The following is a 21,047-nucleotide window of genomic DNA, read 5'->3' on the forward strand; positions in this document are numbered from 1 at the left end:
ACAGTACATAAACACTAATTCTATGATGACTACTACATAGTATTGTTCTAAGCACGTGGGCCTAGTGGAAAGAGCCCAAGCCTGGGAGTTAGAGGACTTGGGTTTTAATCCCAGTACTGCCACTTCTCTGCTGTGTGACCTTGGGCAAGTTACTTAACTTCTCTGCGCCTCAGTTATCTCAACTGTCAAATGGGGATTCAATACAGTTCTCTCCCCTACTTAGACTGTGAGCTCCATGTGTGACATGGACTGTGTCCAACCTGATTATCTTGTCTCTACCCCAGAGCTTAGTACAGTAGCTGGTACATAGTGAGCATTTAACAAATACCATTTTTAAAAAGGGGAGGGAGTGTGTCAAATCTGATTAACTCTTATCTGCCCCAGTGTTTAGAACAGTGCCTGATAGTAAGCACTTTATAAATACCACAGTTATTACTGGGGGAGTGTAAGCTCCTTGTGGGCAGGGCAGACATTCAATAATTAGTATTACTCCTTCTACTGCAACAGAAGTAAGGCACACATTCTCTGTCTTCAAGGCAGAGCTAATTTAACGGGGAGGCAGGGAACTTCAAACTGGCAGGAATTATTCAAAAATAGTGGAAGCAGAAGGATAAGCAAGGGAATATAATGAAGCGGTGCAAGTGTATCACAGTGGAAAATAGCCTGTGGACACACTGGTACCTGTCTGTAACCTGTAGGCACACTGGATACCTGTCTCTCTGGCCTGTGGGCACACCGGGTACCTGTCTCTCGGCATCCCATCTCCCTGAAGCTCCAGGCGTCCCTGCAGCCTCCCCTCCTCCAACTGGAGCAGTCTTGAACAGGGGTCTCCTACCACCCTGGGCCTTCCCCTGGATTACTAGCCCCCAGGGGTGGTCTCTGGGGATGGCATCATCAGACGGAGAGCAGTGGGAGGAGAGGCAGGGCTGGCCTGGGGGTCCTGACTGGGTACGGTGGGCCATGTCTTTGCAGGTGACGGGCTCAGGCTCCGGGTCAGAATGTGAGGATGGCATCCCAGGCGCCCCCCGTGCCTCCTGGTCCCTCTGCACCTCCAGTGCTGGTACCCCCTGGTCCGGAGAGCCTGCGCCCCTTCACCCGAGAGTCCCTGGCCGCCATTGAGCGGCGAGCAGAGGAGGAAGAAGCCCGGCGGCAACGCAACAAGCATCTGGAGGTCGAGGAGCAGGAGCGTAAACCCCGGGGAGACCTGGAGGCTGGGAGAAACCTGCCGCTCATCTATGGGGACCCACCCCCTGAGACTATCGGCACCCCTCTCGAGGACCTGGATCCCTTCTACTGTGACAAGAAGGTGAGGGGAGAGACCCTGGGGTGGGGAATGGTCTGGCAGAGACAGCGCCAGGGGCCGGTCACAGCTCAGTCCCGAGCCTGCTGTGGGACCTTGGGTGAGTCACCTTGCCTTCCCGGGGCCTCAGTGTCCTCAGCTGTAGAGTGAGGACAATGACCTTTGCCTCTGCCTGCCTCCCGGTGGATGCTGGAAATGGGACCCTAGATGTAAGGGTATGTCAGGAAAATGGAGGTGGGACTTGGGCTTTCTAAAACTCTCTCATACCCCCTGTGCCTTGCTGTCTCTCTGTACCTCTCTCTCCCTACCTCCATTTCTCTTCCCCATCTCCATCTCTCTCCTTGCATCTTTTCCTTTCTCTCCATCTCTGTCCTTCTCCCCACTTCTCTATTGCTCCTGCCATCTCTGTCTCTCTCTCCCTGTCTCAGACATTCATCGTGCTGAACAAGGGACGGGCTATATTCCGTTTCTCAGCAACCCCGGCCCTGTATCTGCTCAGCCCCTTCAGCCTGATCCGGAGAGGAGCCATCCGTGTGCTTATCCACTCATATCCTTCTTAGAGCTGGGAGGATGGGAGGCCAAGGGGATGGAAAGCCAAAGGGATGGGAGGCCGAGGGGACGGGAGGCCAAAGGGACAGGAGGCAGGAGACTGAGGGGATAGGAGGATGAGGGGATGGGAGGTTGAGGACCTGGGAGGATGGGAGGAGGAGGGAATGAAAGCTAAGGGGATGGAGGATGAAGAGACAGGAGGCCGAGGGGACAAGAGTCCAAGTGGATGGAAGGGTGGGGGGCTGGGGATGAGGGGTTGGGAGACAGGGAGGACGGAAGGCTGAGGGGATGAGAGGGCAAGATGACAGAAAGCAGAAGGGATGGGATGCTGAGGAGAAGGCAGGCTGAGAGGATGAGAGGTTATGTGGTTGTCTGTGGGAGGCCAGGAGTCCAAAGAGAGGAGAGGCAGAGAGGATGGGAGGCTGAGGTCTAGGAGACAGAAGGTGCAGTGAGACTGGGACCCCTGGGATGGAAGAGAGATGCCATCTGGGTCTAGAGTAGGAGAGGAGAAAGGTGGGCAGACTACAAGGTTGGAGACCCTTATTCAGCCCTGAGCACAAGCCCCAGGATGCTGAGGGTGGGAGCAGTGGAGTTCCAGGATCTAATCCACCCTTGGAGACCCGGCATTCTCAGCCCCACCCTGGGGAGGACTCAGAGTCTTGCGACTGTATGGTCTGGGGAGGATGAGGTCACTACATTCACCAACGGAGCCATACCCTGCGACAATCAATTAGTCTATCCATCACTTACACCTATTGATTGAATGCCAGCTGTCTGCTGAGATCTGTCCTGGGCCCTGGGGACAGTACAATACAGAAAGAAGACACAGTCCCCACCCCTAACATGCTCATGTTACCTCTATGCTAAAAAAACCCTCTCTTGACCCTGTTGCTCTCTCCAATTATCTCTCCATCTCCTATCATTCCTCTCCCAAAGCCTTGAACTAGTTGTCTACACCCACTGTCTCCAGTTCCTCTCCTCCAATTCTCTTCCTGACCCCCTCCACTTTGGCTTCTGCCCCCTTCACTTCACCAAAACTGTCCTCTCAAAGTCACCAGTGATCTCCTTCTTGCCAAATCCACTGGCCTTTACTCCATCCTTTTCTTAATGGTATTTAATTGCTTACTATGTATGTATCAAGCACTGCTCTAAGCGCTAATCCTCCTTGACCTCTTGGCTGCCTCTGACAGTATGGATCACCCACTTCTCTTGGAAACATTAGCCAACCTTGGCTTCACTGACACTGTCCTCTCCTGGTTCTCCTCCGGTGACCCTGGCTGCTCATTCGCAGTCTCTTTCACAGGGTCTTCCTCTGTTTCCAGCCCTCTTACTGTGGGAGTCCTTCGAGACTCAGTTCTGGGTCCCCTTCTATTCTCCAATTCACCCACTCCCTTGGAGAACTAATTCTCTCTCATCGCTTCAACTACCATTATGTGATGACTCAGGCAAGAGCACAGGCTTGGGAGCCAGAGGTCATGGGTTCTAATCCGGTACTCTGCCACTTAGCTGTGTGACTTTGGGCAAGTCACTTCACTGGGGCTCATTTACCTCAACTGTAAAATGGGGATTAAGACTGTGAGTCCCATGTGGGACAATCTGATTACCTTGTATTTACCCCAGCACTTAGAACAGTGGTTGGCACATAGTACTTGCTTAACAAATACCATAATTATATGGGAAACAGTACGGCTTAGTATGGAAAGCAGGGTGGCTTAGTGGAAAGAGCATGGGCTTGGGAGTCAGAGTTCATGCGTTCTAATCCCGGCTCCACCACTTGTCAGCTATGTGACTTTGGGCAAGTCATTTAACTTCTCTGTGCCTCAGTTACCTCATCTGTAAAATGGGGATAAAGACTGTGAGAGCCCCACATGGGACAACCTGATTACCTTGTATCTGTTCTAGCACTTAGAACAGTGCTTGACCATAGTTAAATGCTTAACAAATGCCATTATTATTATTATTATTATTATTATTCTACCTGTCCAGAACTGATCACTTTCCTTCTCTGCAGTCTCATATTTCCTCCTGCCTTAAGGGCATCTCTCCTCTGATGTCTTGCCAAAACTTCATAGTTAACATGTCTAAAACAGAACTCCTCCTCTTCCAACTCTAACCCTGTCCTTCTGCTGGCTTTCCGATCACTGTAGACAGCACCATCATCATCCTTGTTTCACAAGCCTATACCCTTGGTGTTATCCTCTACACATCTGTCTCATTCAACCCACATATTCAGCCTGTCACCAAATCCTGTAGGTTCAACCTTCACATCGCTAAAACTCGCCCTTTCCTCTCCATTCAAATTGCTAATCCAAAAATTTAATCCAAGTATTTATTCATTCAATCGTATTTATTGAGCATGTACTGTGTGCAGGACACTGTACTAAGTGCCTATTTATCCTATCCCGCCTGATTACTACATCAGCCTCCTTGCTGACCTCCTTGCCTCCTGTCTCTCCCCACTCCAGTCCTTTCCCTCAGCCCTAAGTACTCATGTACATATCCATTATATAATTTATTTCTTTATATTAATGTCTATCTCCCTCTTTAAACTGTAAGATCATTGTGTTCCTATATGTCTACCAACTCTGTTAGATTGTACTCTCCCAAGTGCTTAGTACAGAGAAAGGCATGCAATAAGTGCTCAATAAATATGATTTACTGATTGATTGATTGAGGAACTGAATGATCTGACAGAGGAAACAGTCACAGATTACATTCCCGTTAAGAGGAAGAAGAGAATGGAAAGAAAGATATGTAAATTAGTTAAACATATATATATGGTTGTCCTTTGTATTTGAAGACACCACTGACGGTAAAGTTCACCAAAAGTGGGCGTGTAGCTAAAAAGGCCATTGCAGAAGCTACACTGTGCTCATAAAAAGGTTGTTCTTGGTTGTGTTGTCATGCTTAATGTTTCCATCACCTCACGCTGTTTTCTTTTTTGCCACCTTGTCTCTCGCTCCTTACAAAGCTTTTGCTCAAAGAGAGCTGCTCCCTTCTTGACATTTGTGTGCCATGCTGGTCTGTCCTCAGCATTTGACTCCTGGTTTTCAGCTGGAAGGCAGCATTGTCTGACACTTTCTTTTACCCTCCCTTTAAAATACCTCCTCTGCTCTCCTGGCTTTCAGTTTACCAATTTTATCTCTCCAGACGGCAGCCTTTTTGATATCCTGTTGTCACTCATTCTCCTCACATGTCCCACCCAGACAGTGAAGCTGTGTTAAGGTGAGCAGAGCTTCAGCGGTAAACCAACTACAACCCAAAACTTCATTGTTTGTGATATCATCTTGCTATTGGAAATTTAATCTGGCCTGTGAACTGCTCAAGGATCCAGATGTGGCCTCCCTGGAGCCCATGTCTCACAGCCGTAGAGAAGTTTTGGATAACACCACTGCTCTGTAGACTTCCAGTTTGGTTCTGGAGCTGGATCCCAAGGTGCCATCACACACTTTGATGATCTCGCAAAGGATGTACGGACCTCCTTAACTCCATTTTCTACTTCTTTGTCTATCTTTGTGTCACGGGTCTCTGTCCTGCCTACGTAACAGAATTCTATCACAATCTTCAGCTCTGTGTTGCAGGTTTAAATTTTTGATTGTGTGTATGGTTTCCTTGGTGCAGGCTGATTCTCAAGTTCAGTTTTCTTTGAGGAAGCTTGTAATGCCTGCCTGATTCTTTGAAGTGATTTACATCCTTATGTACATTTACATCAGTAAATAAGTGCTTAAACAGGAGATTGCGGAAGCCGACCTGTACAAACATTTATGTGTAGCTGTGAGTACGTAAGTGGTAAGGTAGGAGTATATGACCCGAGGAGAAGAAAGTTAATCTGGGAGGAGGTGGGCTTTCAGGAGGCTTTGAAGATGGAGAGAGCTGGGGTCTGATAGATTTGAAGTGGGAGGGAGTTCCAGGCTGAAGGAATAATGTGCCCAAGAGGAACGATGGGAGGGAGGTGAGAGACACACATAGTGAAGTGGTTAATTTGGGAGGAGCCAAGATTGTGAATTAGGGTGCAGTGGGAGAAGAGAGCCATATTATGATGGAGAGAACTGTTGGAGTGACTCAAGCCTAGAGTCAGGAGTTTCTGCTTGTTGCAAATTTCTCAGTCGGCTTGCATGCACCTGCTGCCTCCACTTCCTCTCCTCCAGTTCCTACTTGACCCTCTACAATCTGGTTTCCACCCCCTTCACTCCCCTGAGACAGATCTCTCCTTCTTGCTAAATATAACAGAATCTATTCTAACCTGATCCTCCTCTACCTCTCGGCTGCCTTTGACATCATAGACTATTCCCTTCTCGCTAGTGATAATGATAATAATAATAGCAATAATATTTGTTAAGTACTTACTCTGAGTCAAGTACTCTTCTAAACCCTGGAGTAGATACAAGTTAATGAGGTCAGATAGAGTCTCTGTCCCACATGGGACTCACAGTCTAAGTAGGAAGGAGAACAGATTATTTAATCTTCATTTTATGGATGAGGAAACTGAGGTACAGAGAAGGTAAGTGACTTACCCAAGTCACAGAGAAGGCAATTCATACTTAGACTGTGAGCCCCAGGTGGGACAGGGTCTGTATCTAACCTAATTAACTTGCATCTTCACCAGCACTTAGAACAGTGCTTGCCACCTAATAAACACTTAACAGATACCATAATAATAATTAGCAGAGCCAGGTTTAGAACCCAGGTCCTCTGACTCCCAAGCCCATGCTCTTTCCATTAGGCCATGCTGCTCTGTCCATTTTCAAAGCCTCCTGAAATCCCACCTCCTCCTGGAGGCTTCCCCAGATTAATTTTCTTCACCCCAGGTTCCGTACTCCTTCCTTACCACTTTGGTGGTAAGAGCTACACATAGCGTATTTGTACATTTCAGCTTATACAGTCTCCTGTTTAAGCACTTAGCCTTGGTTTTACTGACAGTCCTCCTTCCTCTCTGGCCGCTCCTTCTCAGGCTCTTTCACAGGGTCTTCCTCTGTCTCCCACCCCCTAAATGTGAGATGTCCCTCAAGGCTCTGTTCTGGGTGCCCTGCTCTTCTTACTTGATGCTCACTCTCTTGGGGAATCTCATCTACTAACACAGCTTCGGCTACCATGTCTACACAGATTATTACCCAGTGTATCTCACTCAACCTGACTTCTCACCTCCTGGGCCATCTCTCATTTTCTCTGACCTCCAGGTCAGCTCCACAGGGATGTCTCACTGCCACCTTAAGCTCAATATGTCCCAATCTGAGCTCCTTATCTTCCCCACCAAATCCTCTCCTTCACCTAATTTTTCTATCACAGTTGACCACATCACCATCCTCTGCCTCTCTGAAGACCTCAACCTTGGTACAACCTCAAATCTTCCCTGTCTTTCAATCTTGACATTCCACCTACGGATCGTCATCTTCCCCAAATTTCCCAGCTCCACCCCTCCATCTCTATCCAGATAGCCACCACCTCAGTTCAGGCACTTGTCATATTCCAGTTTGACTACTACAGCCCTGGTCTCCCAACCTCTAATCTCTCCTCTCTCTAGTCCAAACTTCATTCTGTGTCCCAGATAATTTTTCTTATAGTTCTGTGCACATCTCCCTACTCCTCAAAAATCCACTCTTCTCCACCTCAAACATCAACCCTGCATATTTTTCACCGCTACCCCTCTTTGTTTCTCTCAAGCTAACCTACTCATTGTGACTTGCCCTGGTTTCTCTTGCTGTTGACCCCTTGTTCATGCCCTTCTTCTTGCCAGGAACTCCCTTTCCCTACAAATCCACCAGACCTCAGAGCTTTCCTCATCCTCAATCCTTCATGAAATCATATCTTCTCCTGGTGGCCTTTCTCTACTCGTTTTTCTTCTCCCCACGTCTTATTCCTTCTCTTCATGCCTTATCTGTCCTGTTCCCCGACAGAGGTCTCTAATTTTTTGACCTGCACCAATTTTCTCAAGTTATACTCCATTTAGTCTGTATAACCAAACTATCTTCCTTTGATGACCAAACTGATACCCTCAACATGACCCTCTGTACTGAACTTTACTCACTCGTTCTCCTATCCTTTCATCAATCTTGTACCACTAACCCAAGCCCTGGATCACCTCCACAGTGCACTTTCTTCACTTCTGTGAATGAGCTTTGGGGCACTGCTGGCAGAAATACAGATATCAGGCTGACGGTGCATCTTAAATTCATTCTCTCCTGCTTTAACTCTGTTCTCTCCTCTGCCCAGGAACAGTATTTCTCCATCTTTAGTGATTCTCATGCCCACTGCCCTTGCCAGTTATTTCAGAAGTTTAACTTTCTCCATAATCCCCCTGTACCCTGCCCCCTATCTCTTGCCCCTAATGACCTGGTCACATACTTTATTGAGAAAATTGAAAGCATCAGGCATGATCTCCCTAAACTCTCCCTTGCTCCTGTCCAGTTTCTCCCTTTTCCTGCCTCTTCTTCAACTTTCTTCATGATTCCCAACAGCATCTCAAGAGATCTGTCGTCTCCTCTCATAATCCACCCCCTCTACCTGATCCCATGTCTTTGCAGTTTATCAAAATACTTACTTCCTCCCTTCTTCCTTCCTTGACTATCATCTTCAACTGTTCTCTTTGCAGTAGCTTCTTAACCACAACTTTCGAACTTGCTTGTGTATCCCTGTCCTAAAAAAACAGACTCCAATTTATGTCCCCATCACCCTCCTACCATTCCTCTTAAAACTCCTTGAGCAAGTTGTTTACACCCACTGCTTCCACTTCCTCTCCTCCAGTTCTCTCCTTGACCCCCTTCAATCTGCCTTCCGCCACCTTCACGCCAACTAAACTGCCCTCTCAAAGGTCACTGATGCTTTCCTCCTTGCCAAATCCAGTGGTTTCTACTCCATCCTAATCCCTCTTGAACTCTTAGCTATCTTCAACACTGTGGACTGCCCCCTTACCCTGGAAACATTATTCAACCTTAGCTTCACTGACATTCTCCTCTCCTGGTTCTCCTCCTATGTCTCTGGCCACTCATTCACAGTCTCTTTCACGGGCTCCTCCTCTGCCTCCAATCCTCCTACTGTGGGAGTCCCTCAAGGCTCAGTTCTGGGCCCCCTCCAGGTACACTCACTCCCTTGGAGGACTCATTTGCTCCTAAGGCTTCAACTACCACTTCTATGTGGAAGATTCCCAAATCTACATCTCCAGCCCTCATTCTTTTCCTTTTCTGCAGTCTTATATTTCTTCCTGCCTTCAGGGCATCTTTATTTGGATGGGCCACCAACACCTCAAACTTAACATGTCCAAAACAGTTAACTCCATCTAAACCCTGCCCTCCCCTAGATTTTCCCATCACTATAGACAGCACCACAATCCTATCTGTCCCACTATCCCATAACCTTGGTGTTATCCTTTACTCCTCTCTCTCATTCAACCGGTATATTCAGTCTGTCACCAAATCCTATCAGGTGTACCTGCATAGCATTCCTAAAATTCACCCTTTCTTCTCCATCCAAACTGCTCTCACATTGATCCAAGCGCACTAATCCTACCTTACCTTGATTACTGTATCAGTCTCCTTGCTGACCTCTCTGCCTTCTTTCTCTCCTCATTCCAGTCCATATTTCACTCTGCTGCCCAGATCATTATTCCAAAAAAAAGTTCATTCTATGTATCCCCAGGCCTCAAGAACTTGCAGTGGTTGCCCATCCACCTCTGCTTCAAACAGAAACTCCTTACCATTGCTTAAAAATATTCAATCATTTCACCCCCTCCTATCTTACCTCTCTGAATTCCTACTACGAGTCAACACATTGACTGTACTCCTCTACACCAGCCTTCTCACTGTATCTCCTTCTTATTTCTCTTGTCTCTGATCTCTCACCCACGTTCTGCCTCTGGCTCGTAACTCCCCCTCCCTTCATATCCTACAGGCTATCACTGCACCCACCTTCAAAGTCTTATTAAAATAACTTCTCCTTCAAGAGACTGTCCCCAACTAAGTCTTCATTTCCTCTTGTCCCTCTCCTTTCTGCTTCATCCTTTCACTTGGATTTCTATTCTTTATTCACCTTACCCTTAGCTCCACAGCACTTACATACATATCTATAATTTATTTACATTAATGTCTGTTTCTCCCTCTAATGTAAGCTCCTTGTGGTCAAGGAACATGTCTATTAACTCTGTTATACTGTACTCTCCCAAGCGCTCAATAAATGATTGATTAACTGATTCCAACAACCATTTTATTACTTCTGCCAACTATGCCCTTACAACCATCTGAGCACTGCTGAGCAAACCAACTTACTTGCTTTAATATTTGAGCACTTACTTATCTACACATTCATTTTCCCTTTCTCTTCTATCTGTAAATTACTATAAGTCTGTCTCCCCCCCACGTTATAGCACCATGTTTTCAACTCTATGATACTCTCCTAAATGTTCTGCTCACGTACATATGATCAATTAGTTGACTGATGCAGAAAGGAATGGGTAACATTTGGAGTTTTGGGAGGTATCGAGAAAAGTGTGCAGGACAATGTTTTAGAAGAATGATCTGGGCAGCAGAGTGAAGTATGGACTAGAAAGGGGAGAGGCTGGATGCAGGGAGAGCAGTGAGGAGGGTGATTCAGTAGTCAAGTAGACAATTGCCTGGACCAGAGTGGTGGCGGCTGTTGGGCTGGGGAGAACGAGGCAGATCCAGGAAATATTATAAAGAAAAAATTTACAGGATTTTAGAAACAGATTGAATGTGAGAGCTGAGAGGGAAGAAGGAGTCAAATAACATGTCACTGTGTGGATAGAAAGAGATGGTTGAGGTTGGGCTAGACTACACAGGGTGTGGTGTGTCCAGGTTCTGGGATCATGAAGACAAAACTCCTTGGAGACAGTGAGGGTGGATTCTTGGAAGTGATAAGGGCACATTTATCTGGGACAGCTCGGATGGACTCTAAGGAATAGGGAAGAGAAGTAGTCAGAGGTTTGGGGAGGCACTGGGAGGGACTGGGATGCACTAGAAGGCATGGGGAGACACTGGGAGCATGGGGAGGCAGGCATAGGAAAGGAGCATGGACCCACTTTTCCTTGACTTTATTTCACGCTGTTCAGCCTTTTTATCATGATCACCATCCTGGCCAACTGTGTGTTCATGACCTTGAGTGATCCTCCATCCTGGGCCAAGATGGTGGAGTGAGCATGGGTGGAGCTGGGCTGGACTGGCCTGGCTAGGGCTGGGCACTGCTAAGGCTTGGTTAGGGCTAGGCATTGCTAGGGCTGGGCCGGGGCTGAGCTGTGCTGGGGCTGGAAGGTCCGAGGTTGGGCATGGCTGGAGCTGGGCAGGGCTGATTTTGGATATGGCTGTGGCTGAGCATGACTGGATTGATACTGGGGATGTCTGGGACTGGGACAAAGGGCTTTGCTGCAGAATCCAGTCTGGGGTGACTACCCTGCCCACACTACTCACTTTGTCCCTCCCACTGATTCTCCCCAGAGCCCCTCGAAGATCATTCCCACATCATCCCCATCCCATCAGTCTCCTCCTGACCACCTCCCTGGATACTCTCTCCTGCCCCACACACTTCCTCTGGACTCCCTGATGACTTCCCCCTCCCCCGCCCCCTCTGCCGCTGAGCCCATCATGGATTCTTCACTGTTACCCCTATTGTCCCACACCCACAGACTCTCCAGGAGCAGGTGCTCATGACCTTCCTCCTCTGTTCTCCCCAAGTGTCTCCCAGAACCCTTTAACCCAACGACCACCAGAGCGGTCACCCTGGGGCAGATCCAGGGGTCAGCCCCCTCAGTCTGCTGCTTCTTCGTGGTGTTTGTTATGAACCTGCCAGGCCACAGCTCCAGTGGGGGCTCTCACCCTGAGGGGCTGGCATCAGGTTGAGATCATGCCAGAATTGGGCCAGCACTGGACAGGGATTGGGTTGGGATTGGGAGAATGGTGACTCTATGTTCATGCTGTCCACATTCTTTCTGCCTCTGGAAATTCCAACCCTGCCCACTCCTGGCCTGTCTCTCCCCAGACCTTAGCATCCGGATCCTTCTGGTCAGTAGTCCCCCAGTCCTCATTGCCCGCATCTCTGTCCTTCTCCAGTTCTGCTGCTTATGTGAGTGACTACATTCCTTCTGTTTAGCTGAGTCTCACCCTGTACCCCACCCTTGCCCCATTCTATGCTCCATCCTATGTCCTATCCTGTGCCCCATTTTCTGCCCCTCCATGTGCCCCATCCTGGAAAGGCTGATTCCCTCCCATTCTGTGAAAGGTTTTGGGCAATGGGGGACGCTGAGAGATGGTGCAGGTTGAGGGGTGATGTAGACTGAGAGATGCTGCAGACCATGGGACACTGCAACTGAGGGACGCTTCAGGTTATAGGATGCTATAGGCTGTGGAATGCTGCAGGCTGTGAGACACTGTAGGCCATGAGACGCTGAGAGCAGCACCCTGACTGATGGTTGGCCTGGCCTGCAGGTACACGTTCACGGGCATCTACTCCTTTGAGTCCCTCATCAAGATGCTGGCCAGGGGCTTCTGCATTGATGATTTCACTTTCCTGCGGGACCCTTGGAACTGGCTGGACTTCAGTGTCATCATGATGGCGTGAGTGGGGAAGGGTTGGGAACAACCCTACAATAACCCTCAGCATCCCCATGGCAACCCTAGAACAACCCTTGGGCAATCCATGGCCGCCCCACAGCGTCCCATGATAATCCCACCCTGCTGACAAAACCACTCCTCTCCCTCCCCTTCTCTTGATTTCCTCCTTAAGGCCTTCCACAGGGCTTCTCCCCTCCTGTCTTCCCTTCAGTGAGGGCTAGACACAACTACCCCCATGGTCCCATCCTTATTTGGAGCTGGTCTTGCCCTTCCTCAGTTCTTTAGTCCTACCCTCTTTGGGGGTCTCAGTACAGATGCTGCCCTTGAGTTCATTGTTGGATTATTCATCAATGAGTTAGCCAGTCAGTCAGTCAGTTAACCAGCCAACCAGTCAGTCAGCCAGCCAACTGGTCAGTCATCTGGTCAGTCAGCCAACCAGTTATCTGTTCAGTCAGCCAGGCAGACAGCCAGTCATCTGGTCAGTCAGTAAGTCAATCATCTGGTCAGTCAGCCAAATAACCATCTGGTCAATCAGTCAGTCAGTCATCTGATCAGTCAGCCAATCAGTCAGTCAGTAATTTAGTCAGTCATCCGGTCAGTCAGCTAGTCAGTGATGTGATCAGCCAGTCAGTCATCTGATCAGGCAAACAATCAGTCAGTCAGTCAGTCAGTCAGTCAGTCAGTCAGTCAGTAAGTCAATCATCTGGTCAATCAGTCAGTCAGTCATCTGATCAGTCAGCCAATCAGTCAGCTAGTCAGTAATTTAGTCAGTCATCCGGTCAGTCAGCCAGTGAGTGATGTGATCAGTCAGTCAGTCATCTGATCAGGCAGAAAGTCAGTCAGTAAGTGAGCCAGTCAGTGAGCCAGTCAGTCATCTGGTCAGTCAGTCAGTCAGCTGGTCAGTCAGTGAGTAGGCCATTTATTGTAATGGAATACACAGTATGTCTTCAGTGCTCTCTCGAATAATAATAATAATTATGGTATTTGTTAAACTCTTACTGAATGCCAGACTCTGTACTAAGAGCTGGGGTGGATACAATTAAATTAGGTTAAACACAGTCCCTGTCCCACATGGGGCTCACAGTCTCATTCTCATTCCCCATTTTACAGATGAGGTAACTGAGGTATAGAGAAGTGAACTGACTTGCCCAAGGTAACCCAGCAGACAAGTGGCAGAGCCGGGATTAGAACCCACAGCTTTCTGACTCCCAGGCTATTTACTGCCTGTGTTGGCCCTGAGGGAGGGACAGAGGGAGGGGATGTGGACCGTTCCTGGAAAACTGCTTATCTGATTTAGGGCAATTGAACACCCTTATCCTTGTCACCCCTTACACACATACATGCCATTTGGCCATACATGTGCAGGCACGGTCTCTGCTTTTGGGAGTGGGGTGTGGAGGGGGCTGCCCCTCACCAGAATGGCATAAATGAAGACTCAGGAAACCCACATGATAGAATAATGGAGCAGATGAAGAGTTGCTAGGGAACACTTCCACCCAGCACCCCAACCCTCATCCCCCCAACTGAAGCATGGCCCTCCAGCCCCCACTCCCTCTAATCCTGAGTACAGCCCTCCAGCCCCCTTCCTCTCTCACCCCGACTCTGAACAGGGCCCTCTAGTTCCATCCCCTCCCTCCCGACCCAGAGCATGACCCGTCAGTCACCAGCCTCTCCCACTGGCCCTTCGACCCTGACTCCCTTGCATCCCACCTTTGAGCACGGTCCTCTGGCGTCCAGCCCCATGCTGGGTACTGCTATCTGGGTTGTCTCGCAGGTACCTCACAGAGTTTGTGGACATGGGGAACATCTCTGCGCTGCGGACCTTCCGTGTGCTGCGGGCCCTGAAGACCATCACTGTGATTCCAGGTGGGAGACCAGGCCAGCTCTGAACCAGACGGTGACTCGGTGGTCCCATGGGTGGGGCCGGACCTCCTTCCCCACCGGGGATGGGGTTGGCTCTCAGATGCCCTCTGAGGTTGGTGGACTAGACTGTGTTGTTTCCCTGGTGCTTGGGATCGGGATCCCAAGGGAAAGTCCTGCAAGGACCAAAAACCTGGGGTCCGGCCTGGCTTTGGACCACAACATCCCAGCGGTGGGCCTGGAGAGACTTCAGGGTTGCCTTGATAGGGATACTGGAAGTTGTGGTCAACTGTCTGGGGGTTGGTGTGTGTAGGGTGGGAATAGAAGGGACGGGGTGGGCTGTTGGGGGGTGAGTAGAGGGGATGGTATTGGTTGTGGGGTAGGGTAGAAGGGATGGGGGTGGGATTTGGGGGGTGGAAGAGGAGGAGGGAATGGGAGTAGGCTGTTGGGGGGTGGGAGTGGAGGCAATAAGGGTTGGGTTCTGGTGGGGATGGGAGTGGAGAGGATCTGGGATGGGCTCTGGGCTACCATCCTCCCAATCCCTGGAGCCCACAACCTTGGCATTATCTTTGACTCCTCCCTCTCTCTTTCAACTCCCACATTCAGTCTGTCCCCAAAACTTGTCCATTTTTCCTCCACAGCTTCTCTTGGACCCACCCTATCCTCTCCATCCAAACAGTCACCACACTTGTCCAGACCCTTGCCTATATTATTAACTACTGCATCAGCCTCCTGGTCTCCCTACCTCCAATATTTCCCCTCTCGAATCCACTGTGCTGCTCAGAGCACTCTTCTTAAACATCATCCTGCACACATCTCCTCCTTTGTCAGACTTGATTTTAAGACACTCATTCAGCTCTCACTTTCCACTCTCTTCTCCCATTGAACCCCAGCTCCAACTCTTCACTCCCTTCAAACAAACCTACTCATCGAGCTGCCTTCCTCTCTCTCCCACTCCAACTTCTTGCTCATGGCCTCCCCGCTGCCTGGAACTCCCTGCCCCTTCACATGAGCAGACCTGCTCTACTCATCTTTTAAGCCCTCCCAAACTCCCATCCCCTGGGGAGGTCTTCGCTGATTGATTTCTCCTCTTTCCATGTTATGCCCCCCCACTCCCCCAACCAAGGCATTTCTGTGATACCTGTACCCTTGTGAACTTATGCCCTACCGTAGTACTTATGTGCACATCTTACCTACCATGAAGCTTAAGCACTAACTCCTATCCTTACCCCTTTTCCTTCCCCTTTCCTGTAAAGTATTGTGGTGTCCATCTTCCCTTCTGGATTGCAAGCTCCTTGAGGGCAGGGAACATGTCTACTAACTCTACTGTCTTCTCTCTCCAGAGGTCCTCAAGAAATCCCACTGGGGAGGATGTGCGGGGCGGGAGGGGTGGGGAACAATTAGAGCCACGGTCTCCCCGCAGGGCTGAAGACCATCGTCGGGGCCCTGATCCAGTCCGTCAAGAAGCTGTCGGACGTCATGATCCTCACTGTGTTCTGCCTCAGCGTGTTTGCGCTTGTCGGTCTGCAGCTCTTCATGGGGAACCTGCGCCAGAAATGTGTGCGTTGGCCACCCCCCATCAATGAGACGCTGCAGTTCTACAGCCCCCTCTGGGCCAACGGGACTGGCTATGACAACGGCACCGGCTATGACGATGGCGTCATCTATGACAATGGCACCGGGTACCAAAACGAGTCATGGTACAGCAACTACACCTTTGATTGGGACTCCTACATCAGTGATGAAGGTCAGTGAGGGTACAAAGGAGGGGCATCCCCAACAGCTCCTCCAGTGTTTAATACAGTGCCCTGCTCGCAGTAGGCACTTTGTAAATACTATTAATGTTACTATGCCCCGCCTCTGGCCCCCAAAACCCTTAACCACTGAACTTTGACCCAGTCAGACACTTGGAAAAATCCACAGAGATACAACCATCCAACCAGGCTCACAGGTGGGGATGCAGTGGGAACAGGCATAAATTCAGATACACGCCTAGACACACCTAGACATAAACCCCACGACACACTCTCAAACATACACACAGACACCTAGACACATATTCAGACACACACCTAGGCACAATTTCAGGCTCCCCCCCAAAAAAACCCCACACACCTAGATACATACAGGAACACATATACACATGCACGCACATAGACACCCAGATACGCCCTCAGACACACCCCCAGGCACACATAGACATACACTGAAACACCTACCTAGACCCACACCCAGATACACTCACAGACACCTCCCCTCATATAGACACAAACACAAATATGTGCACACATACACAGAGGCACCCAGGTTTATTGCCATTGTTCTTGTCTGTCCGTCTCCCCCGATTAGACTGTAAGCCCGTCAAACAGCAGGGACTGTCTCTATCTGTTGCCGACTTGTTCATTCCAAGCGCTTAGTACAGTGCTCTGCACATAGTAAGCGCTCAATAAATACTATTGAATGAATGAATGAAAGGTTAATAAGACCCCCACCCAAATCCCCGCAGAGAAACCTCAGGAGACAGGTACAGAAGTCTACCACAGGCAGACATACAGCTCCCTAGATCCCCATTGGTTACCGGACTCACCTGACCCCCCACAAGCCCACACCCAGGCCCCCAGGCACTCTCCCGGACATCAGACATAGCTAGGTTCCCACAGATGCGCAGCTCGACAAACTCTTCAGAAATGTGACCACACACACACACACACACACACACACACACACACACACACACACACTCCCAAGCCACTCCAATTCTTCCCTCCTCCTCCTTCCCCCGGCTATTTTAGTCTGTTTTCTCTCTGGGCAGCTGGGGAGAACAAGGCTTGGGAGTGGGGGGGGGGGGGGTTCTGACCGTGCTGGGGCCCAGCTGGCCCACATGGCTCCCCAAGACTCCCATCCCCTTTGTGACCTGGTTGGCCCATCCTGAGCCTGGCCCTGAGCCTGTCCCCAAATCAGCCTGGATCTTCACGGGGGCAGTGGTCGGATGCCTGGGCTGGGCAGAGGCTCTGTCTGCTTCCTCTTCTGGTCTGGGTCAAGTACCTCTCTCAAACTGAACTCCCACCCCATCCTCACAGACCTGCAAAAAGACCGCTCCCTTTCTCCCTGTCACTGTGTCCCCCTCAAGATACCCACCGACCCCCTGGGGCCGAGGTCCGGTGAGGGAAAGGACCACTTGTTTAGCTTGGAACAGTGTGCCCAAACCCTCCACTGATTCCACAGCACAGATGGGTAAGCAGGAGAGCAGGCCAGCAGGAAACTGGGAGAGTGGATGAGCTGACCCGTGGGAGAGTGGATGAGCAGGCCAATGGGCTGATGAGAGAGCAGGCAAGCAGGCCGGGGGGCCAGCAGGAGAGTGAATGAGCAGCCAGTGGGCCAGTGGGAGATTGGGTGAGCTGGCCAGCAGGAGAGTGGATGAGCAGGCCAGTTAGCCAGTGGGAGAGTGGGCAAGCAGACCAGCAGGCCAGCAAGCCAGAGGGAGAGAGGATGAGAAGGCTGGTGGGGAAGTGGGTGAGGCAGGCCAGTAGGCCAGTGGAGGAGTGGATAAGAAGCCCGCTGGGCCAGCGCTTAACAAATACCAACATTATTATTATTATTATTGTTGTCACCTAGCCATTCACCTGCCCACATAAACAGATCCATTCGCACACTATCGATCAATCATCGGCATTTATGGAGTACATACAGAACACTGTAGTAAGCATTTGGAATAGAACAATAAAGTTGGTAGACATGATGCCTGCCTTCAAAGAGCTTACAGCCTAGTAGGGGAGACAGATATTAAAATAAATTGCAGCTATTCATTCATTCAATAGTATTTATTGAGCGCTTACTATGTGCAGAGCACTGTACTAAGTGCTTGGAATGTACAAATCGGTAACAGATAGAGACAGTCCCTGCTCTTTGACGGGGTTACAGTCTAATCGGGGGAGACAGCTATGGGAAGCAGCAGAGTGTAAGGACCTATACATAAGGGCTGAGGGGCTGGGTAAGCATCCAATTCCCTCCTCAAATCCCCGTCTTCCCTCCCTCCTCATCTTTTGCCCCTAATGACCTGATGTGATGTTACTGAGGGGTTTCAGCCCTGCTCACTCTAAAAGGCGTCCTACTCACTGTTCCCCAAGTCCTTGCACCCCTCTTGTTTCCACCACTCTATGGCTGAAGGTGTCTCTCTGAGGGATAGAGGTCACTGGGGACTGGCCTACCACCCCCTTCCTGGGGTTAGAGGTCTGTGGACAAAGTACCCCCACCCACTGCTCTCCAGGTCATAGGTCTCTCCAGCATCTGGGACTTCTCCCTCAGCTCCACAACAGGCAGATACCAAGATCTGGGATCATTACAATACTTAATATATTCTTAATAAGGTAACCATCAAAGAAAAATCAGGTGTAAGCCACATTTCCCTGGATCTAATACCGTTCCCACCTAGACTCTCTGTATTTCCCTGCAGGCAACCCGAGACTCATGTTCCACTCTCTCTCGGGCAGGATCCTCACTCCTCCGGACTCCTGGCTGCTGCACTCTGAGCCCTCCCTGTGCCTTTAGGATTCATAGTATGAGCTGCCTGTGTTCTGCTCTCCCAGGACCAGAGCTAACTTCTCTCCTCAAGATGGCCAAGGCTTTCCTTCTTCCCAAACTGCCCCTCTATTCCTCCCCAATTCTTCTCTCTGTTTGGTTCAGTTTATACTTCAGGGAGGGGAACAAGGGAATGACTCCCCTGCTTTCCTCCTTCTCTTGCACCTCACTGGTTACTTTATTGACAAAATCTCTACTCAGATGTTCATTCATTCATTAATAATAATGTTTGTATTTGTTAAGCGCTTACTTTGTGCAGAGCACTGTTCTAAGCACTGGGGTAGACACAGGGGAATCAAGCTGTCCCACGTGGGGCTCACAGTGTTAATCCCCATTTTACAAATGAGATAGCTGAGGCACAGAGAAGTGAAGTGACTTGCCCACAGTCACACAGCTGATAAGTGGCAGAGCTGGGATTCGAACTCATGACATCTGACTCCAAAGCCCGTGCTCTTTCCACTGAGCCACGATTCATTCATTCAATAGTATTTATTGAGCACTTACTATGTGCAGAGCACTGTACTAAGCCCTTGAAATGTACAAATTAGCAACAGATAGAGACAGTCCCTACCCTATGACGAGCTTACAGTCTAATCAGGTGTCCCACTGACACCTCAAACCTAACATGTCCAAAGCAGAACTCCTTCTCTTCCCACCCAAACTCTGCCCTCCCTCATCCTTCCCAGCACTGTAGACAACACCGCTATCTGCCCTGTCTCACAAGCTTGTCATTTTGGCATTATCTTTGATTTTTCTCTCTTATTTAACCCGCATATTTGACCTGACAATCAATGGTATTTACTGGGTGCAGAGTACTGTACTAAATACTGGGGAAAGTACTGTATGACCAAATTGACAGACACATTCCCTGCACACAAAGAGCTTACACCAAAACATCTTTTTAGAAACATCTCCCTCCAAACCACTATCACAGTGATCCAAGCTTGACCACTGCTTCAGCCTCCACAGTGACTTCTCTGCCTCCCGTATCTCCTGACTACAGTCTATACTTCACTTTGTTGCCCAGAGGATTTTTCAAAAAAAAATGTCCAGCCCACATCTCCCCACTCCTCAAGAACCTCCAGTGGTTATTCATCCATTTCCTCATCAAACAGAAACTGCAATATTGGCTTTAAATCCTTCAATCAACTCTCCCTCTCCTACTTTACTGCGTTGAGTTCCTGCTACAATCCAACTAACACACTTTGCTCCCCTAACTCCAACCAACTCACTGTGCCTCAATCTTGTCTTTCTTGCTGCTGACCCCTTGCTCAAATCCTCCCCCAGCCTAGAATTACTTCTCCCTTCATATCTGACAGACCAACACTCTCCCCACCTTTGAAGTCTTATTCAATTCACAATCAATCAATCAATCAATGGTATGTATTGAGTGCTTACTATATGCAAAACACAAATCCTCCAAGAGTCCTTCCCACTTATGTCCCCTCCTTTCTCTCTCTCTTCTTCTCTAGTTGGATCTGTACCCTTTAAGCCCTAGATATTCACCCCAACCTCAGCCCAACAGCACATATGTCCAGAGAAGCAGCATGGTGTGGTAGAGAAGCAGCATGGCCTAGTTGATAGAGCATAGCGGGTTTAAAGAAGGAGTTAGAAATCTGAAATAGCTGGTTCAGGTAATGAATACTGAAGTCAGTAAGAAAAGATTAGTATTGCTGCTGGGAGAAGGAGAGGGCAGAGTTAAAGCAGATATAGATAAATTTATGATGGAAGGGGTCTGGATTTCTGTCAGCCCACTCTGCTGCTTGAGTACTAAAGTGGAAGGAGCATACCGTGGAGGTGGTCCAGGGTTGTGGGGGTTGGAGGTACAAGAATGACTGAGGAAGAGAGGAGGGAAGGCACTGAGTTCAGTGGAGAGGGTGGTGTTCAGTGTGTGAGTTTCTACATCAAGAGATGGAAGGTTGAGTTTGGAGACCAGATCAAATAGGGTTAAGTAGAAGGGGTTGAAGAAGACAGATTTACAGGATGGGGGTGTGAGGGAGAGAAGGCAGGTGAGGAGGTTGTTGTTGAAGAATGGGACTTCAGAGCTGCTAAGATTTGAGAGTTTTCAGTGACCGGGGATGATATTGAGTGTGTGTCCAAGTGTCCGAGTGGGGTGGGGCAGGAGGTCAGTGGAGTTGAGGAGTAAGAGGAAGTGGGTGGCTGAAGGGTCATCAAGAACGTCTAAGTTTATTGAAGTCCCCAAGACT

The 21,047-nt window shown here is 49.3% G+C and overlaps 1 protein-coding gene across 1 annotated transcript in view; it reads left to right on the forward strand.

Annotated features, from left to right (window-relative positions):
• Positions 1–1,006: 1,006 nt before the first annotated feature.
• Positions 1,007–21,047, forward strand: part of SCN4A (sodium voltage-gated channel alpha subunit 4) — a 70,461-nt gene continuing 50,420 nt past the window's right edge. Inside the window, exons 1-6 of the mRNA XM_029075282.1 lie at positions 1,007–1,306; positions 1,729–1,847; positions 10,899–10,988; positions 12,277–12,405; positions 14,177–14,268; positions 15,686–16,009. Coding sequence (XP_028931115.1) covers positions 1,007–1,306; positions 1,729–1,847; positions 10,899–10,988; positions 12,277–12,405; positions 14,177–14,268; positions 15,686–16,009 — 1,054 coding nt within the window. The remainder of the gene's footprint in view (positions 1,307–1,728; positions 1,848–10,898; positions 10,989–12,276; positions 12,406–14,176; positions 14,269–15,685; positions 16,010–21,047) is intronic.

This window comes from Ornithorhynchus anatinus, chromosome 11, assembly GCF_004115215.2.
Source record: "Ornithorhynchus anatinus isolate Pmale09 chromosome 11, mOrnAna1.pri.v4, whole genome shotgun sequence".
Lineage (NCBI taxonomy): Eukaryota > Metazoa > Chordata > Mammalia > Monotremata > Ornithorhynchidae > Ornithorhynchus > Ornithorhynchus anatinus.